The sequence below is a fragment of the Coccidioides immitis genome (genome assembly GCF_000149335.2).
Source record: "Coccidioides immitis RS genomic scaffold supercont3.1, whole genome shotgun sequence".
Lineage (NCBI taxonomy): Eukaryota > Fungi > Ascomycota > Eurotiomycetes > Onygenales > Onygenaceae > Coccidioides > Coccidioides immitis.
The window spans coordinates 8,089,465-8,106,889 of record NW_004504310.1 but is presented as its reverse complement, the minus strand read 5'-3'; the positions used below and the strand labels follow the sequence as shown (position 1 = coordinate 8,106,889).

Genomic DNA, 17,425 nt, shown 5'->3' with positions numbered 1-17,425 from the left:
AATTCACTGGCCAGAATCGTGATTACATCATTGCTTATGGCATCTATCACGTGATTTAACCCGGCTCCCCGCTAACCCTTTTACACAAAAATGCAGACTGGGCGATGAGCACGGAGGGAGAGAAGTCTGCCACAGTCCGACTTGGAAGAGCTCGACGAGTCGAGTTGCAGCGTTGTCGAATCCTTACAAGGCGCTTGCTATTTCCAAAACACGCTTTCATCCTTACGCCATCCGTAGTGATTGCAGTTTTCTACTTATCTGAGCCTGCAAACCTTTTTTCTTTTTGTTTGATAGGATCCTTCGCCTCCCAGAGAGGTGACCAGCCCCGCCATCATGTCGTTAACGAATTGTCGGTTTTATGAGGAGAAGTACCCGGAGATTGATAGCTTCGTGATGGTGAACGTGAAGCAGGTTGGTTGCAGGCTGCGATCATGCATGATAGCTCTAACCTGACATGTCTACTTCCTAGATTGCGGAGATGGGAGCTTACGTGAACCTGCTTGAATACGACAACATCGATGGGATGATTCTGCTATCCGAACTATCCAGACGTCGTATTAGAAGTATACAGAAACTCATTCGCGTCGGGAGGAACGAGGTCGTCGTTGTTCTTCGTGTAGACAAGGAAAAGGGTGCGCTGAAAACCTTGGCTCAGTCATCCACTCTCAAATGTGCTAACGGGAATGCGCCTGCAAACAGGATATATCGATTTGTCGAAACGTCGAGTATCTGCCGAAGATGTGGTCAAGTGTGAGGAGCGGTACAACAAGAGCAAGTCTGTTCACTCGATTATGCGACATGTTGCCGAGAAGACAAGGACTCCGATCGAGACATTATACCAACAAATTGGATGGCCATTGAATAAAAAATACGGGCACGCCAACGATGCTTTCAAGCTCTCGATCACGTGAGGCGATGCCATCACCTTGGCTATGGAAGCGGATGCTGACTTGTTCCGCAGAAATCCTAGCATTTGGGACGACGTTACCTTCCCTAGCCAAGCTGTCAAGGACGAATTGTTGTTGCACATCAGCAAACGACTCACACCACAGCCGACCAAGGTTCGCGCAGATATCGAAGTTACATGCTTCAGCTACGAAGGAATCGACGCCGTCAAGGAAGCTTTGCGAACTGCAGAGGCCAACAACACCACAGACAACCAAGTCAAGGTGAAATTGGTCTCTCCACCGCTATATGTTTTAACCAGTCACTGCTTGGACAAGAATCTCGGTATCAAGACGCTGGAAGATGCAATCAAGGGTATCACTGAGAAAATTCGGGCGTCTGGTGGATCCTGTGTTGTGCAAATGGCTCCCAAGGCCGTCACCGAAGAAGATGAGGCCGATCTCCAGGCACTCATGGAAAAGAAAGAGCGTGAAAACCAGGAGGTCAGCGGTGATGAGAGTGTCAGCGAGAGTGACGATGCGATGGTCGAGTGAATTTGAAGTGCATTTGCTTTATGATTTGGAATGAATTTTAAAGATTATCGCTCGCCCAGTCTTCTAAATGTGATCTTGAGGGATATCTGAAGGGTCGGCACTGGTATGAAAATAGCGCTAGACAAAAAATGGAAAACATGGGAATCTCGCCTTTGTCGCTCTTTGCATATGCTGCAGTCCTCCAGTTGCAGCGCTCAACAAGCTGACTGTACAAGTACTTACGTGGCGACCCAAGTTAGTGCCATTTGCAGAGTCCAGTGTACTCCAAGCATCCCCCCCTGATCAGCGTTAAGAGCGGCGTTGCTGGTGGCTGTCTGAAGTGGCGATTTATACTTTTTGTGCTCCGTAGTGACCGATAGCTGATACCTTCCCCGCAACTCCAAGACGCGGGTTTGGGGGGCTTCTTCGCCCCAGTGCGTACCAGGAACAAGCAACCTCTCTCGTCCGGGACGAGTCGATGGTCAACGATCACCAATTGGGAATATCGAAGAGTTTGTTTTTAGTGTTGGAGTGACCGATTTTTACTCAATTGCTGTATTAGTCCGTATTGTTTTGGCCTCTTCACCTTACGCAAGATCTACGACGTTCAACCATGTCGGGGTTGTTCAGTGGCTCGACCGAGCAGGAAGCACTAGTCGATGTCAACGAGCATGATAGGAGTGAGTCAATTGGCACATGGAATGGCCCTTTGGATGAAATCTTGCTGATAAACACTTCATAGTGCTCCCAAACACGGAGGCCGATGGTCCTCCGCCTTCCCTTCCAGCTAAAGAAGTCACCAAGGTAGCTCTTCAACTGAAGCACCTAATCGAACAAATTGTTCCCTGCGAGCTTGAAGAATCTTCTATAACCAAGCCGAATAGTACAGTTATTACCAAAGCTGTAATTGAAACGGCAAGACACGTTGGAGGGGACGAGTATAGAGCTTGCGTGGTCTTCGGCCTCCTAGCCTGTGTACGATGGTTCAGAATACAGGCCGTCAAAGAGTTGTGGGACACAGAGCTTTATAGTCTTAGGGCAGTGGCATGCGAGGTTCTTGCGAAGCGCATGTATGTTACCCACTCTACCGTCTCCTGAAAGCCTGGTTTCTTAACGGAATCCATTCCACGTGCAGACTCGAAAGCGACGAAGACCACTATTTCCTAATGCAAGCGGTTCTCTTGAAGCGATACTCGATTGTCACTAGTGGCAATGAAATAACTCCTCCGGCTAATGTTATCGAACGTGCCGTTGACTTGCACGCGTTAGAAATTATAGGCTCGTCAGGGTATCAGAAATGCATCAAGTACCTTTGGCATGGCTGGGTCTGCCAGGACGAGAGAGATGCCTCGAATTTTGTCGAATACAATGAACGAACCAATACGTCTTATTGGGCTCACTTCAACCCGGACAGAATGCGAGTACCTATTTATCAAAATGCGGTACAGATATTCTTCTCTCTATTGTACCTGGTGCTCTATACCGTCGTTATAAATACAATCAACTCTACTGGTGACCTTGATGTAGTTGAAGGCATCCTCTACTTGATGACTTTTGCCTTTATCTGTGACGAAGTTTCTAAGTTCTGGAAAGTCGGTCGCAATTATTTCGGATTCTGGAACGCTTTCAATTCCACTCTCTATCTCCTTCTGGCCGCCTCGTTCATAATCCGGCTTGTAGCTCTTACTCGCTCTCCAGATTCACACAATCTTGAAAGGCTGCGGCTGAACCAGCTGAGTTATAACTTCCTGGCTTTCTCTGCGCCCCTTTTCTGGGGTCGCCTGCTTTTGTACCTGGACACGTTCCGTTTCTTCGGCGCCATGCTCGTTGTTCTGAAGGTTATGATGAAGGAAAGCTTAATATTTTTTGCGCTCTTGGGCGTGGTTATCATTGGCTTCCTCCAGGGATTTGCTGGAATGGATCAGGCAGACCCCGAGAATCTTATGACGCCGTCGATGATCCTTCAAGGAATGGCGAACACTGTAATGCAAAATCCTGAGTTCGACTCCTTTAAAAACTTTGCCTCTCCTTTTGGCATTATTTTATATTATCTTTTTACGTTTGTCGTCATGGTTGGTAAGTGATCACTTCGGATCTCGGATGATAAGACAAAGGACAGCGTCTAACTGCTTCGATAGTGTTGTTGAACATCCTTATCGCCTTGTATAATAGTGCCTATGAAGATATCACCGGAAATGCAACAAACGAATATTTAGCTCTTTTCGCGTATCGAACGCTTCAATTTGTCCGCGCACCAGACGAAAATGTTTTCATCGTGCGTAAGTAGTTCAAGTGTCCCCTTCCACGTATCTGCGGCGATACTAATCGTCTTAGCTTTCAACCTCGTTGAAATCTTCTTCCTCATCCTTCCATTTGAATGGTGGCTCCCCAGCGCTCGCTATGAGCGATTGAATCACTACGTCATGGGAGTCATTTACTCCCCACTCCTCTTCATTACCGCCTTCATCGAAACCTGCCATGCCCGTCGCATCCAGGTCAACAGGCGCCTTGGTGAAGAAGAAGATGATCAAGTAGAGGAGTGGGAAGAAGCTGCTGCGTTGGTCGGTGCAACTTCCGTTACGATGGACTGGGACCAGAAAGTGCAAGAGATAAAGCCGAACGTGGAGGTTGACCTATGCGTTATAGAAGTCAGGGCCTTGAAGCAAGAGCTTGCAGAGTTGAGAACCCTGGTTAAAACATTGGTAGAGCAGAGGGACAGAAGGACAGCCTCTGGAGAAGACCAGGGTGAAAATGCACAAGTGAACGGAGCGGACGATGATTCTGGCGCAGAACAGTTGATCTGAACAGTCAGTGTAGGACCTTGCATTTTTCGCACAGGAGCTGGGTTTCCTTGTCTTTTTGGTTATTTAAGGTGGTTTTGTGCTTCCCAATGTAGGTTACTAGTTTCGGGCTATTGAAATTCGAATGAATAATGGATGGGGAGCCTGAAGCTAAAAATTTCGGCAGTATCTGCATGTAGTTGTACTCAGTATGTATATATGAGATCTGTATTAATCCATATTTCCTTCGATAATAATGTAAACCTCTTAACCTCCTGGGGCGGTAATATATTGACTAACGGTACTCTAAACGGCTACTGGCTATATCTTTGCATCAATCCGGAAGTATATACCAAGGAAAGGGAAGCTTGTATCAGAATCAAATGTGGAGCTCTTCATAATGCCAAAGAAAATCAACAATTCATTCCTTCTTCATAATACGCTGGTAATCATCCTGGATAATTGTCATGAGTATCAACAAAGAAGAGCTATGAAAACGCTAAGCATATCTGTATGGACAAATCAAGTCGTCGTTATCATTAGTATATACGAGTCAGCTATAGGCTTCAAGCCTGGGTTTCCGTAGCCTGATCACCATTAGCAGGCAGGTAAATCCCGGCAAAATCCAACTGCTCCAACATCCCATTAATCTTGTCGATTTCTTTACCCAACTCCTCTGCATTCATTGTAAGGCTGGCGGCTTCGTCAAACTTCCTTCTACGATTAGCATCCGCAATCATCTCTGATACGAAAAATTTCTGCTCCTCGAGTACTATCAATCGTTCTCGCAGTGACCTTTCCTCTGTTTCAAGAGCGGATAAGGCGGTGCTGTTATCACTGGTCAGGCTCACGCGGCTGTTCGCATGTTTATGGGAATTGATTGCTGCAAGTGCACGGGGCGTTGATCCATTGGATGATGTAGAATCAGAATGGCGACCATGAGGTGTTGCATGTTTAAGGATTTTCGGAAGCGTTTTCAGTGGAAGCATGTGAAGATGAAGAAAATTCGTGGCTTGGTGATATATGGACTTTTGGAGCTTGGATTGTGTCGGGGAGTCGGTAGGAAGATCACGGATGCGGCGGGCTGCAACATCATATTGAGCGAACGAATCCATAAGACGCTTGCGTACTTTAGAAGCTTCTGCTAACTGAGCCGGAGAAGGGGGGTCTTCGGGATCTCTGTGTAGAAATCGTTAGCACCTCTTAATGTGATGCTGTCTGGGTGTACCAACTGTAGGGCGCTCAAAAGTTTCTGAAACCGAGGTAACAAAAGTCGGATTCCCCTTTCGAATTGAACAAGATTTTTGTATGCCCGAGCATCAGGAGGCTCTTTAGCTAGATCTAGCGCGAAATCCCGTTTATCAAATAGCGTAGACTTGCACTCCCTGCAGAGCCGAATATCTATACTAAGTTTTCCTGCGTTGGCCGGCTTCTCTGATACACGGGGTATACCTATGGCAATTAGAAATTGAACATAATGGAGGGACTTTAGACTTACTTGTTGCTACATCTAACCCAACCTCAGAAGAGCATTCCGTGTCTGGATCACCACAAACTACACGGCCACATGTCCGACAATGGTGTCTTCGGAACGTATATGTGGTAAACTCTTGCTGACAAAACGGGCACCTTGGAACGCTAGCATCGTCTTCCCAGCTCACAACAGATTGTTCAATCTTTTTCCTCTGATCTCCCTGCCAGGAAAATGACCATTTCTTGTTAGTACCCGATTGTACCTGTTCGGAAGGAAGCTCGGCGAGAAGCTGTGTCAGCCGACTGAGCCTTTTCTCTAACCGCGACACTTCCAAAAACGCTCTGTCTACCACTGGCTTCCTTATGGATTTGAAAGCTGCGGTATGATCGCGTTCCGCCCCTGCGTTTGATGTCAGTTTGATTCCCCAGGGTGCTGGAAGGAAATGGAATACCAATTTTATCGTTGTAGCCCGCTCTCGACTTGTAGCATGTCTCACATACCCGACACCATAAGCCACGGACGGGATCATGTTGAGCAGATCGAGATAACTTCATCTGGTACATTGTGTGTTCCTCGCAAAACAACCGTCCGCATTTTCGACAATTCACGCAACCAGTTGTCATAGTGAGTTGTTTTTCACACATAGGCTCCAGGCACACATCGTACAGACTACGCCGTTGCCAATGTGCCCTAGTCACAAGTTCATCTGGGTCTAGTAGCCTGGGTGGCTCAACAAGCCCGTTTGTAGAGGATCGAGTCGGAACGGAGGGAGCAAACTGTGGATTATTGTTTGACTCGAAGACATCCAAGCCCTTTAGCTTTTGGTTTAGCACAGCTAACGGTTGGAATCGTTTCGCTTTCTCAACTTGGATCTGAAACCAGTCTTTCACTTCGACTTGTTGTTCGTCCTCGAGATTCCGGTGAGCATCATCGAGATGTCTATGAGAGGTGGGATCAATATTTTAGGAGCGGTATTTTTTGGGGGGTTGGAGATCTACCTATTCAGCTGCAATAAAGTGACCTACATAGGTAATTCATCAGTAAATGCATCTCCGCCGCACCCCCAGAAGTTAGGCTCACCATTTCCTCGTTGCAAATAGGGCAGGCGAGATAGGTGTTAGCGGCTGCGGCCGCAGTCCTCGAAATGGATGAGTCTCCATTTTCTAATGATATCCTTGATACCAGGTCCTGTGTATCCGATGAGAGTTGTGAAGCTGATGCTTGCGAGTTTAGGGAAACGCTACTCGTTGACGGGGAATGCAGCTTCGAGGGTTGGTTTACGGATGTGGACGGGAGTGTGGGATTTAATGATCTTCCGCTACCGAGAATTCTTCCTCCCCCGAGAGTTCTCCTTGACATGTTGATAAATTGCGAGAATTCGATCCGGTGTCGACGTGCTCGTTCGAAACGGCGAGGCACAGTGAGCGGAGTCGGCGGATGGGGATATAACGAGCCGCCACCAGCCAGGGGGCGAAGACAGCGTCGGTGATTGGCCAACCAACTAGTGATCCAACATGATAACTATGCCCATTCTTGAATTCATCAATGAATCAACTCATACACTTCACGCCCCCTGTTAAATGCATGTTTATTGAAAGAACAACCGGAGCGTCTTCATAGCGCTGCGTCACCTAGTACTACGGCCAACGGGCCAAGTCCCAAAGGGGAAAAGCGCCCGTGCGTGATACTGAACCTAATTCCAGCCAAGGTTTGAGCTTTGTATCACGGCTTGTTCGAACCCGCACTCCGCGATTGAAGAAAAATCATCAGCAGACAATGAATACAAAATGTACAAAGTATGCCAGGGGTGTCTGGAGAGTCTCATTTCGAATAACTCTGATGTCAAAAATAGTTCAGTGAAACATTCACTCTCAAGTGACTGCCCCTTGATCCTTTGAAGTAGTCCTTGTAATATTTTCGGGAAGGTTCTTTTTTAACAATATGGGGGAAACTATGAGTTCAACGACATTATCAATGGAGGATTCAAGCTGTAAGTATAATTTTTGTCAAGACTACCATAATGCTCTTCATGGCGTTCCGCATCCAAACATAGGAATGGGCACAGTTCCTTGGAAACACCGAACCTTGCTCCTGGGTCTTCTAGAAAGAACCACACAGATGTCAACCCGCAGTTGTTGACGTACGGAGTACGGAGTACTCCGTATAATAATCGGATGTGCCAACGCCTATTGTCCAGCTTCCAGTGCCAAATAGACCTTCCATCTGAGCCAAGCATACATTAACATCCCACAACACAAAACAGCGATGAAGGGTGGGGCAAATTCATGAGTTGTTATTGGCTAAGCGCCAAATAGGCTACAGGGTCATCATTATTCCGCAACCTTAACCTAACCTGAGCTAGCTTCTTACATAAGCCCTATGAAGACACCGAGATCTTTTTGTGCAGACAATGCCTTTGTGAGGGAGCTGCTGGTAAAGCGATCGATCCGACCAGGTTGCAATCCGCAGTCCCAACGACTCTGCAGTTCCTGTATTTTTTATAGACTCAGAGCCTGCATTCCTACCCCTTACAGTAGTTCCAGGTTGTTTTGTTCTGCATGGCCGTTTCCATGATTTTCGCTGGTTAGCTTCTCCAACATGTACGTGAGCTCTCCCTGTGCACTCGAGTGAATCTTCACAACGTGCTGACACCCCGATCAAGGACTCGACTTATAGACAACGCCCAGATACGATCTGCGGCCCTTAGAAAACCTCTCCCAGTCCAACTGCACACCTATGTCTGGCCCTTCCTCATCATATGGCCGGCGTTCCTTGCCTTCTATCTCTCCCCCGAACGATACGACAAATACATTCAGGCCTCCGAGTGGACCTTCGTCTGGGCTGGCTCGATAATTACGCTTCAAGCTTTGCTATGGTTGATGACCAAATGGAACGTCAATATCGATGCCCTCTTCACTACCACCGCTGCAAAATCTGTCGACGATGCCCAGCTCATCAAGGTCCTTCCCGTGGCTAACGCTGGATCGGCGGAGATCTGTCCGTTGATTACAGAGTACACTGGCGGAAGGAACCATCTTTCGTTCATTTTCCAGAAACGTCGTTTCTTGTACTATCCCGAGAAAAAGTCCTTTGCCCCTCTTTCATATGCTCTCGATGTCGAACCGAAGCCACTTTTAAGAGAGTTTCAGGAAAGCCGCGGGTTAACATCCCCCGCTCAAATCGAACACATCCAGAACCATTATGGCGATAATACATTCGATATCCCGGTACCGACCTTTGTCGAGCTATTCAAGGAGCACGCCGTTGCCCCGTTTTTCGTTTTCCAGGTCTTCTGCGTTGGGTTGTGGCTCTTGGATGAATATTGGTATTATTCGCTGTTCACACTATTTATGCTCGTCGCATTTGAGAGTACGGTTGTGTGGCAACGTCAAAGGACCCTGAATGAATTCCGAAGCATGAGTATCAAACCATACGATGTCTGGGTCTACAGAGAAAATCGTTGGGTTGAGATCAGCAGTGATAAATTGCTCCCCGGTGATTTACTCTCTGTGAATCGCACGAAGGAAGACAGTGGTGTTGCATGTGATATTCTCATGATTGGCGGCAGCGCGATCGTCAATGAGGCTATGCTCTCAGGAGAGAGTACCCCTTTGCTGAAAGACTCTATCCAGTTACGTCCAGGTGATGAAAGCATTGACCCTAACGGACTTGACAAGAACTCGTTCCTCTACGGAGGTACAAAGGTCCTGCAAATTAGTCAACCCAGCTCTACCTCAGATGAGAGTGCCAACGTCCGATTCAACGCCCCGCCTCCTCCCGATAATGGAGCCCTCGGTGTTGTAATCAAGACCGGGTTCGAGACCAGCCAGGGGAGTTTGGTTCGCACTATGATATACTCGACAGAGCCGGTATCTGCCAACAACGTGGAAGCACTGCTGTTTATCCTGTTTTTGTTAATGTTCGCCATCGCAGCATCCTGGTATGTCTGGCAAGAAGGTGTTTCTAAGGATCGAAAGAGATCGAAGTTGCTGCTAGACTGCATCTTAATTGTCACAAGCGTCGTGCCGCCAGAACTACCAATGGAGTTAAGTTTGGCCGTCAACACTAGTCTCGCCGCGCTCAGCAAATACGCCATTTTTTGCACCGAGCCGTTCAGAATTCCATACGCTGGGCGTGTTGACATCGCTTGTTTCGACAAAACTGGAACTTTGACTGGAGAAGACCTCCTGGTGGAAGGTATCGCGGGTCTGACTTTGGGACGAAAGGGTGCAGCTGTGTCACCAGATGGAGCACATACTCAAGTTACAAAAGTCGAAGATGTGAATGACGAGACTACCCTTGTACTTGCTACTGCCCACGCACTTGTTAAGTTGGATGAAGGAGAAATCGTTGGTGACCCAATGGAAAAAGCGACACTCACCTCACTGGGGTGGAAACTTGGCCAACATGATGTGTTGACTAGCAAACCAGGAGCTCCTGCCAGAGTTGGAGGGCGAGTGCTAGAGTCTGTCCAGATTAAGCGGCGATTCCAGTTCTCGTCTGCTTTGAAACGGCAGAGCGCGGTGGCGACCGTCACTAGCACAGATAGACAATCGGCGAAGAGAGTCAAAGGTACCTTCGTCGGAGTGAAGGGTGCCCCCGAAACAATCAGCACTATGCTCGTCTCCGTCCCTCCCTACTACGAGGAGACATTTAAGTACTTTACCCGCAATGGAGCTAGAGTCCTTGCGTTAGGCTACAAGTACCTGAATTCCGAGGCAGAGTTGAGCCCCGGGCGAATCAACAATTTAAAACGTGAAGATGTTGAAGCCAATTTACATTTTGCGGGTTTCCTAGTTCTTCAATGCCCTTTGAAGGAAGACGCTGTCAAGGCTTTGCAAATGCTCAACGAAAGCAGCCATAGAGTGGTTATGATCACTGGTGACAATCCCTTGACCGCAGTTCATGTCGCGAGACAAGTAGAAATCGTGGATCGGGATACGCTTATTCTCGACGCCCCAGAGCACGACACTTCAAAAACAAGGCTTGTATGGCGCAGCATCGACGATAAGTTTTGTGTTGATGTCGATCCTACAAAGCCGTTAGATGAGACAATCCTCCAGACAAAAGACCTCTGTGTGACAGGGTACGCTTTGGAAAAGTTCCGTGGCCAGAAGGGTCTTCGTGACCTTCTTCGCCATACTTGGGTGTATGCACGGGTATCACCGAAGCAAAAGGAAGATATTCTTCTAGGCATGAAGGATGCTGGCTACACAACGTTGATGTGCGGCGATGGTACCAACGATGTCGGCGCCCTAAAGCAGGCCCATGTCGGTATTGCGCTCCTAAACGGGACACCTGAGGATCTCAGTAGGATTGCTGAGCATTTCAGAATGACTAAAATGAAGGAAATCTATGAGAAGCAGGTTTCTCTTATGCAAAGATTTAATCAACCGACGCCTCCAGTGCCTCTGCACATTGCTCATCTCTACCCACCAGGACCTAACAACCCAAATTACGAGAAAGCTATGCTTCGTGAAGCCGAAAAGAAAGGTCCAGCCGCCGTTGCTGCTCTGCAACAAGCAAATGGAATTCCTACTATTGTCTCCCCAGGTGCCCAAGCCCTCCAGCAAGCCAACGCCAACCTTACACCTCAGCAACATCGCGAGCAACAAGCGAAAGTTGCTGCCGCTGGACTTGCAGATAGGCTCACCTCAACTATGATGGAGCAAGAATTAGATGAAGATGAGCCACCGACACTCAAGTTGGGTGATGCATCTGTAGCTGCACCTTTTACCAGCAAACTAGCCAATGTAATCGCCATTCCAAATATCATTCGCCAGGGTCGGTGCACTCTAGTCGCGACAATTCAAATGTACAAAATTTTGGCATTGAACTGCCTCATCAGCGCTTATAGTTTAAGCGTCATATATCTTGATGGTATCAAGTTTGGAGATGGGCAAGTCACGATCAGCGGCATGCTCATGAGCGTTTGCTTCTTATCTATCTCTCGAGCAAAGGTATGCCCGTAACTTTTAACGATCATATGACCGTCTTCTAACCGTTCACACAGCCGGTCGAAGGGCTTTCCAAGGAACGTCCACAGCCAAACATCTTCAACGTCTACATTGTCGGCTCTGTCTTAGGACAGTTTGCTATTCACGTAGCTACTCTGATCTATCTTTCTCAATATGTCTATTCCATAGAACCGTATGTTTCTCGCTTGTTGTTTATGCCCATAAGTTAACTAATACCTTTGAAAACAGGCGCCATGAGAACATCGACCTTGAAAAAGAATTCGAACCTACTCTTCTTAATTCGGCCGTTTATCTACTTCAGCTCATCCAGCAGATCTCGACCTTCTCCATAAATTACCAGGGCAGGCCCTTCCGCGAATCCATCCGTGAAAATCGTGGTATGTATTGGGGTCTTACGCTGACTTCACTGGTCACGTTTTCATGTGCTACCGAATTCATCCCCGAGCTTAACGAAAAGCTGCGCCTGGTGCCATTCACCTTTGAGTTTAAAGCTGTGCTGACAACGTTGATGATTGTGGACTATGCGGGATGCTGGCTGATAGAGAATGGGTTGAAGAGGTTTTTCAGCGATTATAGACCAAAGGATATCGCGATTAGACGGCCGGATCAAATCGCACGCGAAGAGGCAAGGAGGCTGAAAGAGAAGGAGGAAGAGGAGAGAGAAAAAGAAGCCACGAGGAAAATTTAAGATTTTCCACAATTCGTAATAATACTTGCCTGCTGTCTACTTTTTGATATTCGACTCTTTGTGTAACTTAGTTTGATTTAGATAGATTCATTTCGCTTCCGCCTAACCTAGATAGGGCATAGATTAATAACAGCTACTCATGTGCTCAAGTCCGTCCTCATGAATGCAAAGTATTTTGTCCTGGACGACGGTGTGATGCTTGTCCCAAGATTGAAGCAGGCAAACGGCAAAGCAGACGCAGAGGTTTTACTCTGCTTGCTTCACGAAGTCAACTCGGCCCGCTCCTTCACAAGGCAGCCGGGAGCGTTTACGTGGTTTATTCGAGGCTAATGCGGCTGTTGGTTCAAATCATTATATTGCCACTGGAGGATGAGCTCAGCTCAGCCAACATCGGTTGATTTCCGCCAGCGGCCGGGAAGCACGGAGTGGCGATTAAATGACCCTACAGTTCGGAGATACGCGCTTGCAGTCTCCTCTACACAGCCATTCAGTTTCGGCTGTGTAGCCGTTACCCGGTGAAGATGCAACTAGTAGCCTATCGTGTGATTCTCGTTGCTGCAATGGCGTCTTTGTATTTCTGCAATAAAGGACTAGTCTAGACGAGTCGCTCAATGAAATGCGAGGCAAGCTTCTAAGACACAAGGACATTCTCTCAGCTTGTGGATCAAGCAGAGCCGAGTATCCCGTGAGCTTATTAATCTTTTAAACGCGTAGGCCTACAGTTACAGCCCGGGAGGAGTGTATGTACAGGGAAATTTGACGTTGCTCAGCCTTTTCGCTTCAAGATTTTCCCGCGCTATCCTTCAATGTAACAATCCGATTTAGCACAATTGCATCAGGCTTCGAGTCTGTGTCGACGGTGAAGTAGCCCATGCGCATGCCTTGGAATCGAATACTATACGGTTCCACAATACTCGCGTCCCCGTCCTCCTTTGCTTTGGTCTCACCCTCTCCTTCACCGCTCTCCTTGTTCTGTTCTTTCGGCCAAGGAGCAGACCGACAGACCTCGTCGAATCCAGTTTCGATAAAAGAGTTCGTAAATATTTGTTCGGAGTCGGGGTTGATGTCTGCCAGGAAGCCATCTGGGTGGGCAGAAGGATCATCCGACTTGAATAGCTGGTTAAACGCGCGAACCTCTGCACGTTTAGGACTGCTGTGGGCGGGTGACTCGCCGACCCAGTGAATGTAGCTGCATAGTAATCAGCACCAAGGCTTGTCATTCAACATGGAAATATCTTATTCCACCATAGAAAGAACTTACGTTTTTGCCTTCTTCACTGGCAATCCCTCAACAGGTTTCTCATACTTGGCATGAACACAAATAATTTCCCCGGTCTCTAGATCTTTCTCAAAAGAAGTTGCGGTTATGGGATGAGGCGCTTTCATTAGACCAACCGTCTTACCAGGTGCTAGGCGGAAATAGTCGGGGGAATCGACCTCGCGGAAATCCGACTTCTCTATATACACTACCTTTGTGAACGGTACCTTACGGGACTAAGTGGGAATGTGTGAGCCTTCGCTGTCCAGAAAAATAGGGATAATATTCGATTCTTACCCCGAAAGATGGATCCTTCGAGAAAGGCACTTCGACCATTTCAACAAAATCATCCGGGAGATCATCGATGATAACCTTGAGCGGCTCGAGTACAACCATCAAACGTGGAACAGTGGTTTCTAGGTATTGACGGACCGTTTGTTCAAGCTTGACGACTTGAACGTTGATTTTAGCTTTGGTTACGCCTAGCTGATTGACAAAAGAGAGGATAGCTCCGGGAGGAAATCCGCGTCTGCGCAACGCGATAAGAGTATAGAGACGGGGATCATCCCAATCCCGAACATAGCCTTTTTTAACCAGCTCGATAATCTTACGCTTGGAGAGAACGGTTCCGGTTATGTTCAAGCGGCCATACCTGCCAAAAGTTTAGTACTGAGACGCTTTACAAACCGGGGGATGAGGTCGCGTACTCTCTTTGCATTGGCTTGTAGACGTCTAGCTTATCGCATAACCATTCGTATGATTCGCGAGAAAGTTCAAACTCCGTGGTACAAAGGGAGTGTGAAATATCCTCTATACTGTCACAGAGGGGGTGGGCAAAGTCATAAGTTGGGTAGACCTTCCAGTTACTTCCGGTTCGGAAATGAGCCTTGTGCTCATGGTCGAGGATTCTCCAGGCAAATAAATCCCACATCTGCGGGTTCGGGTTTTCTAGATCCTGTTTCATCCGAAGTGCAGCCTCCCCTGGTTTATATTTTCCATCTCTCATAGCTCGGAATTCGGTCAAGGATTCTTCAATGGGGCGTGATCGATGACTGCAAGGAAATCGTTCGCCGCCAGTTCCTTCACCGCGTTGAACTTTTATCTCGGCCTCTTTTTTTTTTATTTTGCTCGTGTTAGCTCAATGAACTTAGCAGTGATGGGGGTCTTCGAATCACGCACTTGTGCAATGGCAAACATAGGCACCATCACGGCGGATCAAATCCTCGGCAAGCTGGTAGAGCTTCTCGAAATTATCGCTGGCAGCTGTAACACGGATAGGCTTGAAACCGAGCCAATGTATTATATCTTCAATTGCCTTATAGTACTTTTCCTCTTCGCCCTCGGGATTCGTATCGTCAAATCGCAGAATGCAGCTGCCACCGTGGTATCGAGCGAAGCCGAAATTAACCGCAATGGCTTTACTGTGGCCAATGTGTAAAAACCCGTTGGGCTCGGGGGGAAATCGCGTGGTAACCTTTGGGATCTTATCTGAAATCGGTCTCTCTTGATACACATCGGCCAGGAAACCGACTTTGAACATAAATTCGGGGTCTTGGGTGACATCTATACCAGCGGCACCTCCTGCCTGTTTTTTAGGGCCCTTATTAGCATTTTTGGCACTATTATCTTTCGGCTGCTTCGCTGGTTTTTTCTTTGGGGGTTTGGCCTCCTTTGGCCGTTCGGGCAGCTCGGTGGTACCCGTAGGCGCGCTCATGGCTCTTTCAAGAATCAGCTTATCCAATCAAACCGGTTCTCAAGCTCAGTACGGAGAGCAGACTGGCATAACCAAGAGCTATCCAAAAAAAGATATAAAAAGGTGCATGAATAGGTTGCATTTCCCTGGCGGGGGGAAGACTTTCTTTGATATTCGAGTTTTGGCGGGGTGAGTCTGACTCATCAAAGCTCCCCGGTCGGGTTTAGCGTCGGTGTTATCGTGCTTCCTTATCTTTCCTCTGCTAATCGCAACTGTGCCTTTTTCTTTCTTGTCCTGCTCCAGTCGCGGTGATGTTGGATGAGGTAAAACTGTCTCCGCTGTCGAGGAAGACACGGGGTCGACAGGGGATCCTGAGCGTTGAAGCTCATCAGCAAACTACCTGTTTGGCCCCCAGCGAATATAGTTACGGCACATTATCTAGAGTGATGCTGGAGCCCTTCACGTCGTTTAGGATCCTCATCCTCATAATTTTGCGGATAGCGGCGGAGAGCCAGAGACTACTATGTCCTCTTACCCTCTATATGGTCATTGCATATGACCATGGATAACATTATCACGACGACGGTGGCCTTGGTGCAACGTGCCCCGGGTCCCTTCCACTTCAGACAGGACCACAGCTTTTCGAAAGTCCTTCTTTGCGTTCGAAAATATCACGGGGAGAGGGAACGAAGGCGGGTGGCTTTTTCAAATGCATGCTATAGCTTCCCCACACAATCTGGAGGATATGTCAAGCCAAGCCTATCGCGCAATCTTCTTCCGAAAAAAAAAGAAAAAGAAAAAGAACTCTATATGCATGAACGGAGTACAGAATATGGGGTATGGAATGAACTCCGGCAAGTTCCACGGCATCCGGAGTATTGTGTTCTGGAACCTTTGTTCTTGAATTGGGGGCGGTTGACTTTGTAAGCTCACGGGATGCATGATCAACAAAGCAAGCATATACGGAGTACGGAGTACATGAACTATATTACCGCAGACAGACGGGAGCGTTTGCAAGCAACAAAAATGCATGAACACCAATCAGTGAGCACTCACTGCCAAGGAGGGTTGACCGACATTCAATGCATCAGCACGGGGCACAAGGCTCTAGAATAACTGGTTTCTCATGGGAAACAAAAATGGAAGTTCTATCCCTTTCGTACACGGGCTTCTCTTGGAGGATGAGCCGCGATTATGAGGGGTTCCTCCGCATCGCCCCCGCCGCCCGGGGGGGGGAATGCCATGCGCTTGAGCCGCCGGAAGAGGTCAGCTTACCCTGCGAAGACATCACCACCCGTGAATCACTTCCAATTCCCTCTCGGTGTCCCGTCGCAGAACCGTATCATTTTCAAAAGTAAAGCGATTTATGACCAGTGAGCACTTTGACTTTGCCACGTGCTTGTTCAGCCATTTTATATTCCCGCATGACAGGAGCGACGGCCCTCACTGATTCCATTGGGTGATGGTTGGAAGGGGTTAACCCCGAGTGAGAATGACCACGCGATACGCCGTACGGGTGGTCTGGACTTCCTGGGGCTCTGAATGAAATGAGCAGGCAATACCCTTGAGTTCAGAGCCACGGCCGGCGCGGCCGGCGCTTGCTGTGGACGTCGACTCCAAAGGAGAGAATACAGCCAAGCGAAAAGAGTGTCCCCTTGGGGCTCGGTTCGTAAAAATTTTTCGTAAAAAGTAGTAAGCGGGACAATCAAGCTTCTTTAGCCGGCACAACCATGCAAGGGTGTAATGCACCACGCTCGTCTGTCCAATCAAGAATCAATGCCGCCAGCGTTTTGAGATCTGGAATCGTTTCATGACGAGATCTTGAAGCCGCAGCGTTCACCGACCGAAAGTTCCCAGGGCACGAGATCCCTGCCGGGCCTGCGGGTGGTGGTCATGATTACTCATTGCACCAGGCCAAGTGCCATCGAAGCCGCCAACCAACTAGTTAACTAAGGAGTTAGTGCCGAAACGATGGTGTCGGACCAGCTTTGGGGCCTGCTTGAGCCTCAAAGGAAAGGAGAGCGTGCAGGTCCCCGCACCATCACACTCGCGTCCAGGCAACTCTGTGGGTTGCAAGAATAGTGGCACGAAGTTTCCCGTATTAGCTTCGTGCTCTAGTTACCAAGCTCGAGGGGC

The 17,425-nt window shown here is 48.1% G+C and overlaps 5 protein-coding genes across 5 annotated transcripts; 3 read left to right on the top strand and 2 right to left on the bottom strand.

The window, feature by feature from the left end:
* The first annotated feature begins 118 nt into the window (after positions 1-118).
* Positions 119-1,683, top strand: CIMG_00109 (eukaryotic translation initiation factor 2 alpha subunit). Its single transcript, XM_001246337.2, has 4 exons — positions 119-411; positions 470-632; positions 700-907; positions 962-1,683. Exons 1-4 carry the CDS (start codon positions 334-336, stop codon positions 1,437-1,439), a joined length of 927 nt encoding a protein of 308 aa, XP_001246338.1. The 5' UTR covers positions 119-333; the 3' UTR covers positions 1,440-1,683.
* Positions 1,684-1,778: 95 nt separating this feature from the next.
* CIMG_00110 (potassium ion channel Yvc1) lies at positions 1,779-4,222 on the top strand (the record flags this gene model as incomplete). The annotated part of the gene is made up of 5 exons (XM_001246338.2): positions 1,779-2,098; positions 2,161-2,488; positions 2,554-3,494; positions 3,557-3,697; positions 3,753-4,222. The coding sequence occupies exons 1-5, from the start codon at positions 2,032-2,034 to the stop codon at positions 4,220-4,222; spliced, it is 1,947 nt and encodes a 648-aa protein (XP_001246339.1). The 5' UTR covers positions 1,779-2,031.
* A 275-nt stretch (positions 4,223-4,497) lies between these two features.
* Positions 4,498-7,031, bottom strand: CIMG_00111 (vacuolar segregation protein; the record flags this gene model as incomplete). Its single annotated transcript, XM_001246339.2, has 6 exons — positions 4,498-5,377; positions 5,431-5,650; positions 5,697-6,071; positions 6,124-6,611; positions 6,671-6,693; positions 6,753-7,031. 6 exons carry the CDS (start codon positions 7,029-7,031, stop codon positions 4,765-4,767), a joined length of 1,998 nt encoding a protein of 665 aa, XP_001246340.2. The 3' UTR covers positions 4,498-4,764.
* A 1,070-nt stretch (positions 7,032-8,101) lies between these two features.
* On the top strand, positions 8,102-12,488 carry CIMG_00112 (P-type ATPase). The gene is made up of 4 exons (XM_001246340.2): positions 8,102-8,272; positions 8,335-11,632; positions 11,686-11,822; positions 11,879-12,488. Coding segments are annotated over exons 1-4 (3,897 nt in total). The 5' UTR covers positions 8,102-8,270; the 3' UTR covers positions 12,339-12,488.
* A 630-nt stretch (positions 12,489-13,118) lies between these two features.
* On the bottom strand, positions 13,119-15,310 carry CIMG_00113 (glutaminyl-tRNA synthetase; the record flags this gene model as incomplete). Its single annotated transcript, XM_001246341.1, has 5 exons — positions 13,119-13,527; positions 13,600-13,832; positions 13,894-14,248; positions 14,304-14,706; positions 14,776-15,310. 5 exons carry the CDS (start codon positions 15,308-15,310, stop codon positions 13,119-13,121), a joined length of 1,935 nt encoding a protein of 644 aa, XP_001246342.1.
* Between the last annotated feature and the right edge of the window lie 2,115 nt (positions 15,311-17,425).

Coding starts and splice junctions, on each gene's coding strand:
- CIMG_00109 (XM_001246337.2), top strand. CDS start 334: ATGTCGTTAACGAATTGTCGGTTTTATGAGGAGAAGTACCCGGAGATT. Junction 633..699: donor TCGTGTAGACAAGGAAAAGG/GTGCGCTGAAAA, acceptor GCCTGCAAACAG/GATATATCGATTTGTCGAAA. Junction 908..961: donor GCTTTCAAGCTCTCGATCAC/GTGAGGCGATGC, acceptor CTTGTTCCGCAG/AAATCCTAGCATTTGGGACG.
- CIMG_00112 (XM_001246340.2), top strand. Junction 11,633..11,685: donor TATCTATCTCTCGAGCAAAG/GTATGCCCGTAA, acceptor CCGTTCACACAG/CCGGTCGAAGGGCTTTCCAA. Junction 11,823..11,878: donor TATGTCTATTCCATAGAACC/GTATGTTTCTCG, acceptor CTTTGAAAACAG/GCGCCATGAGAACATCGACC.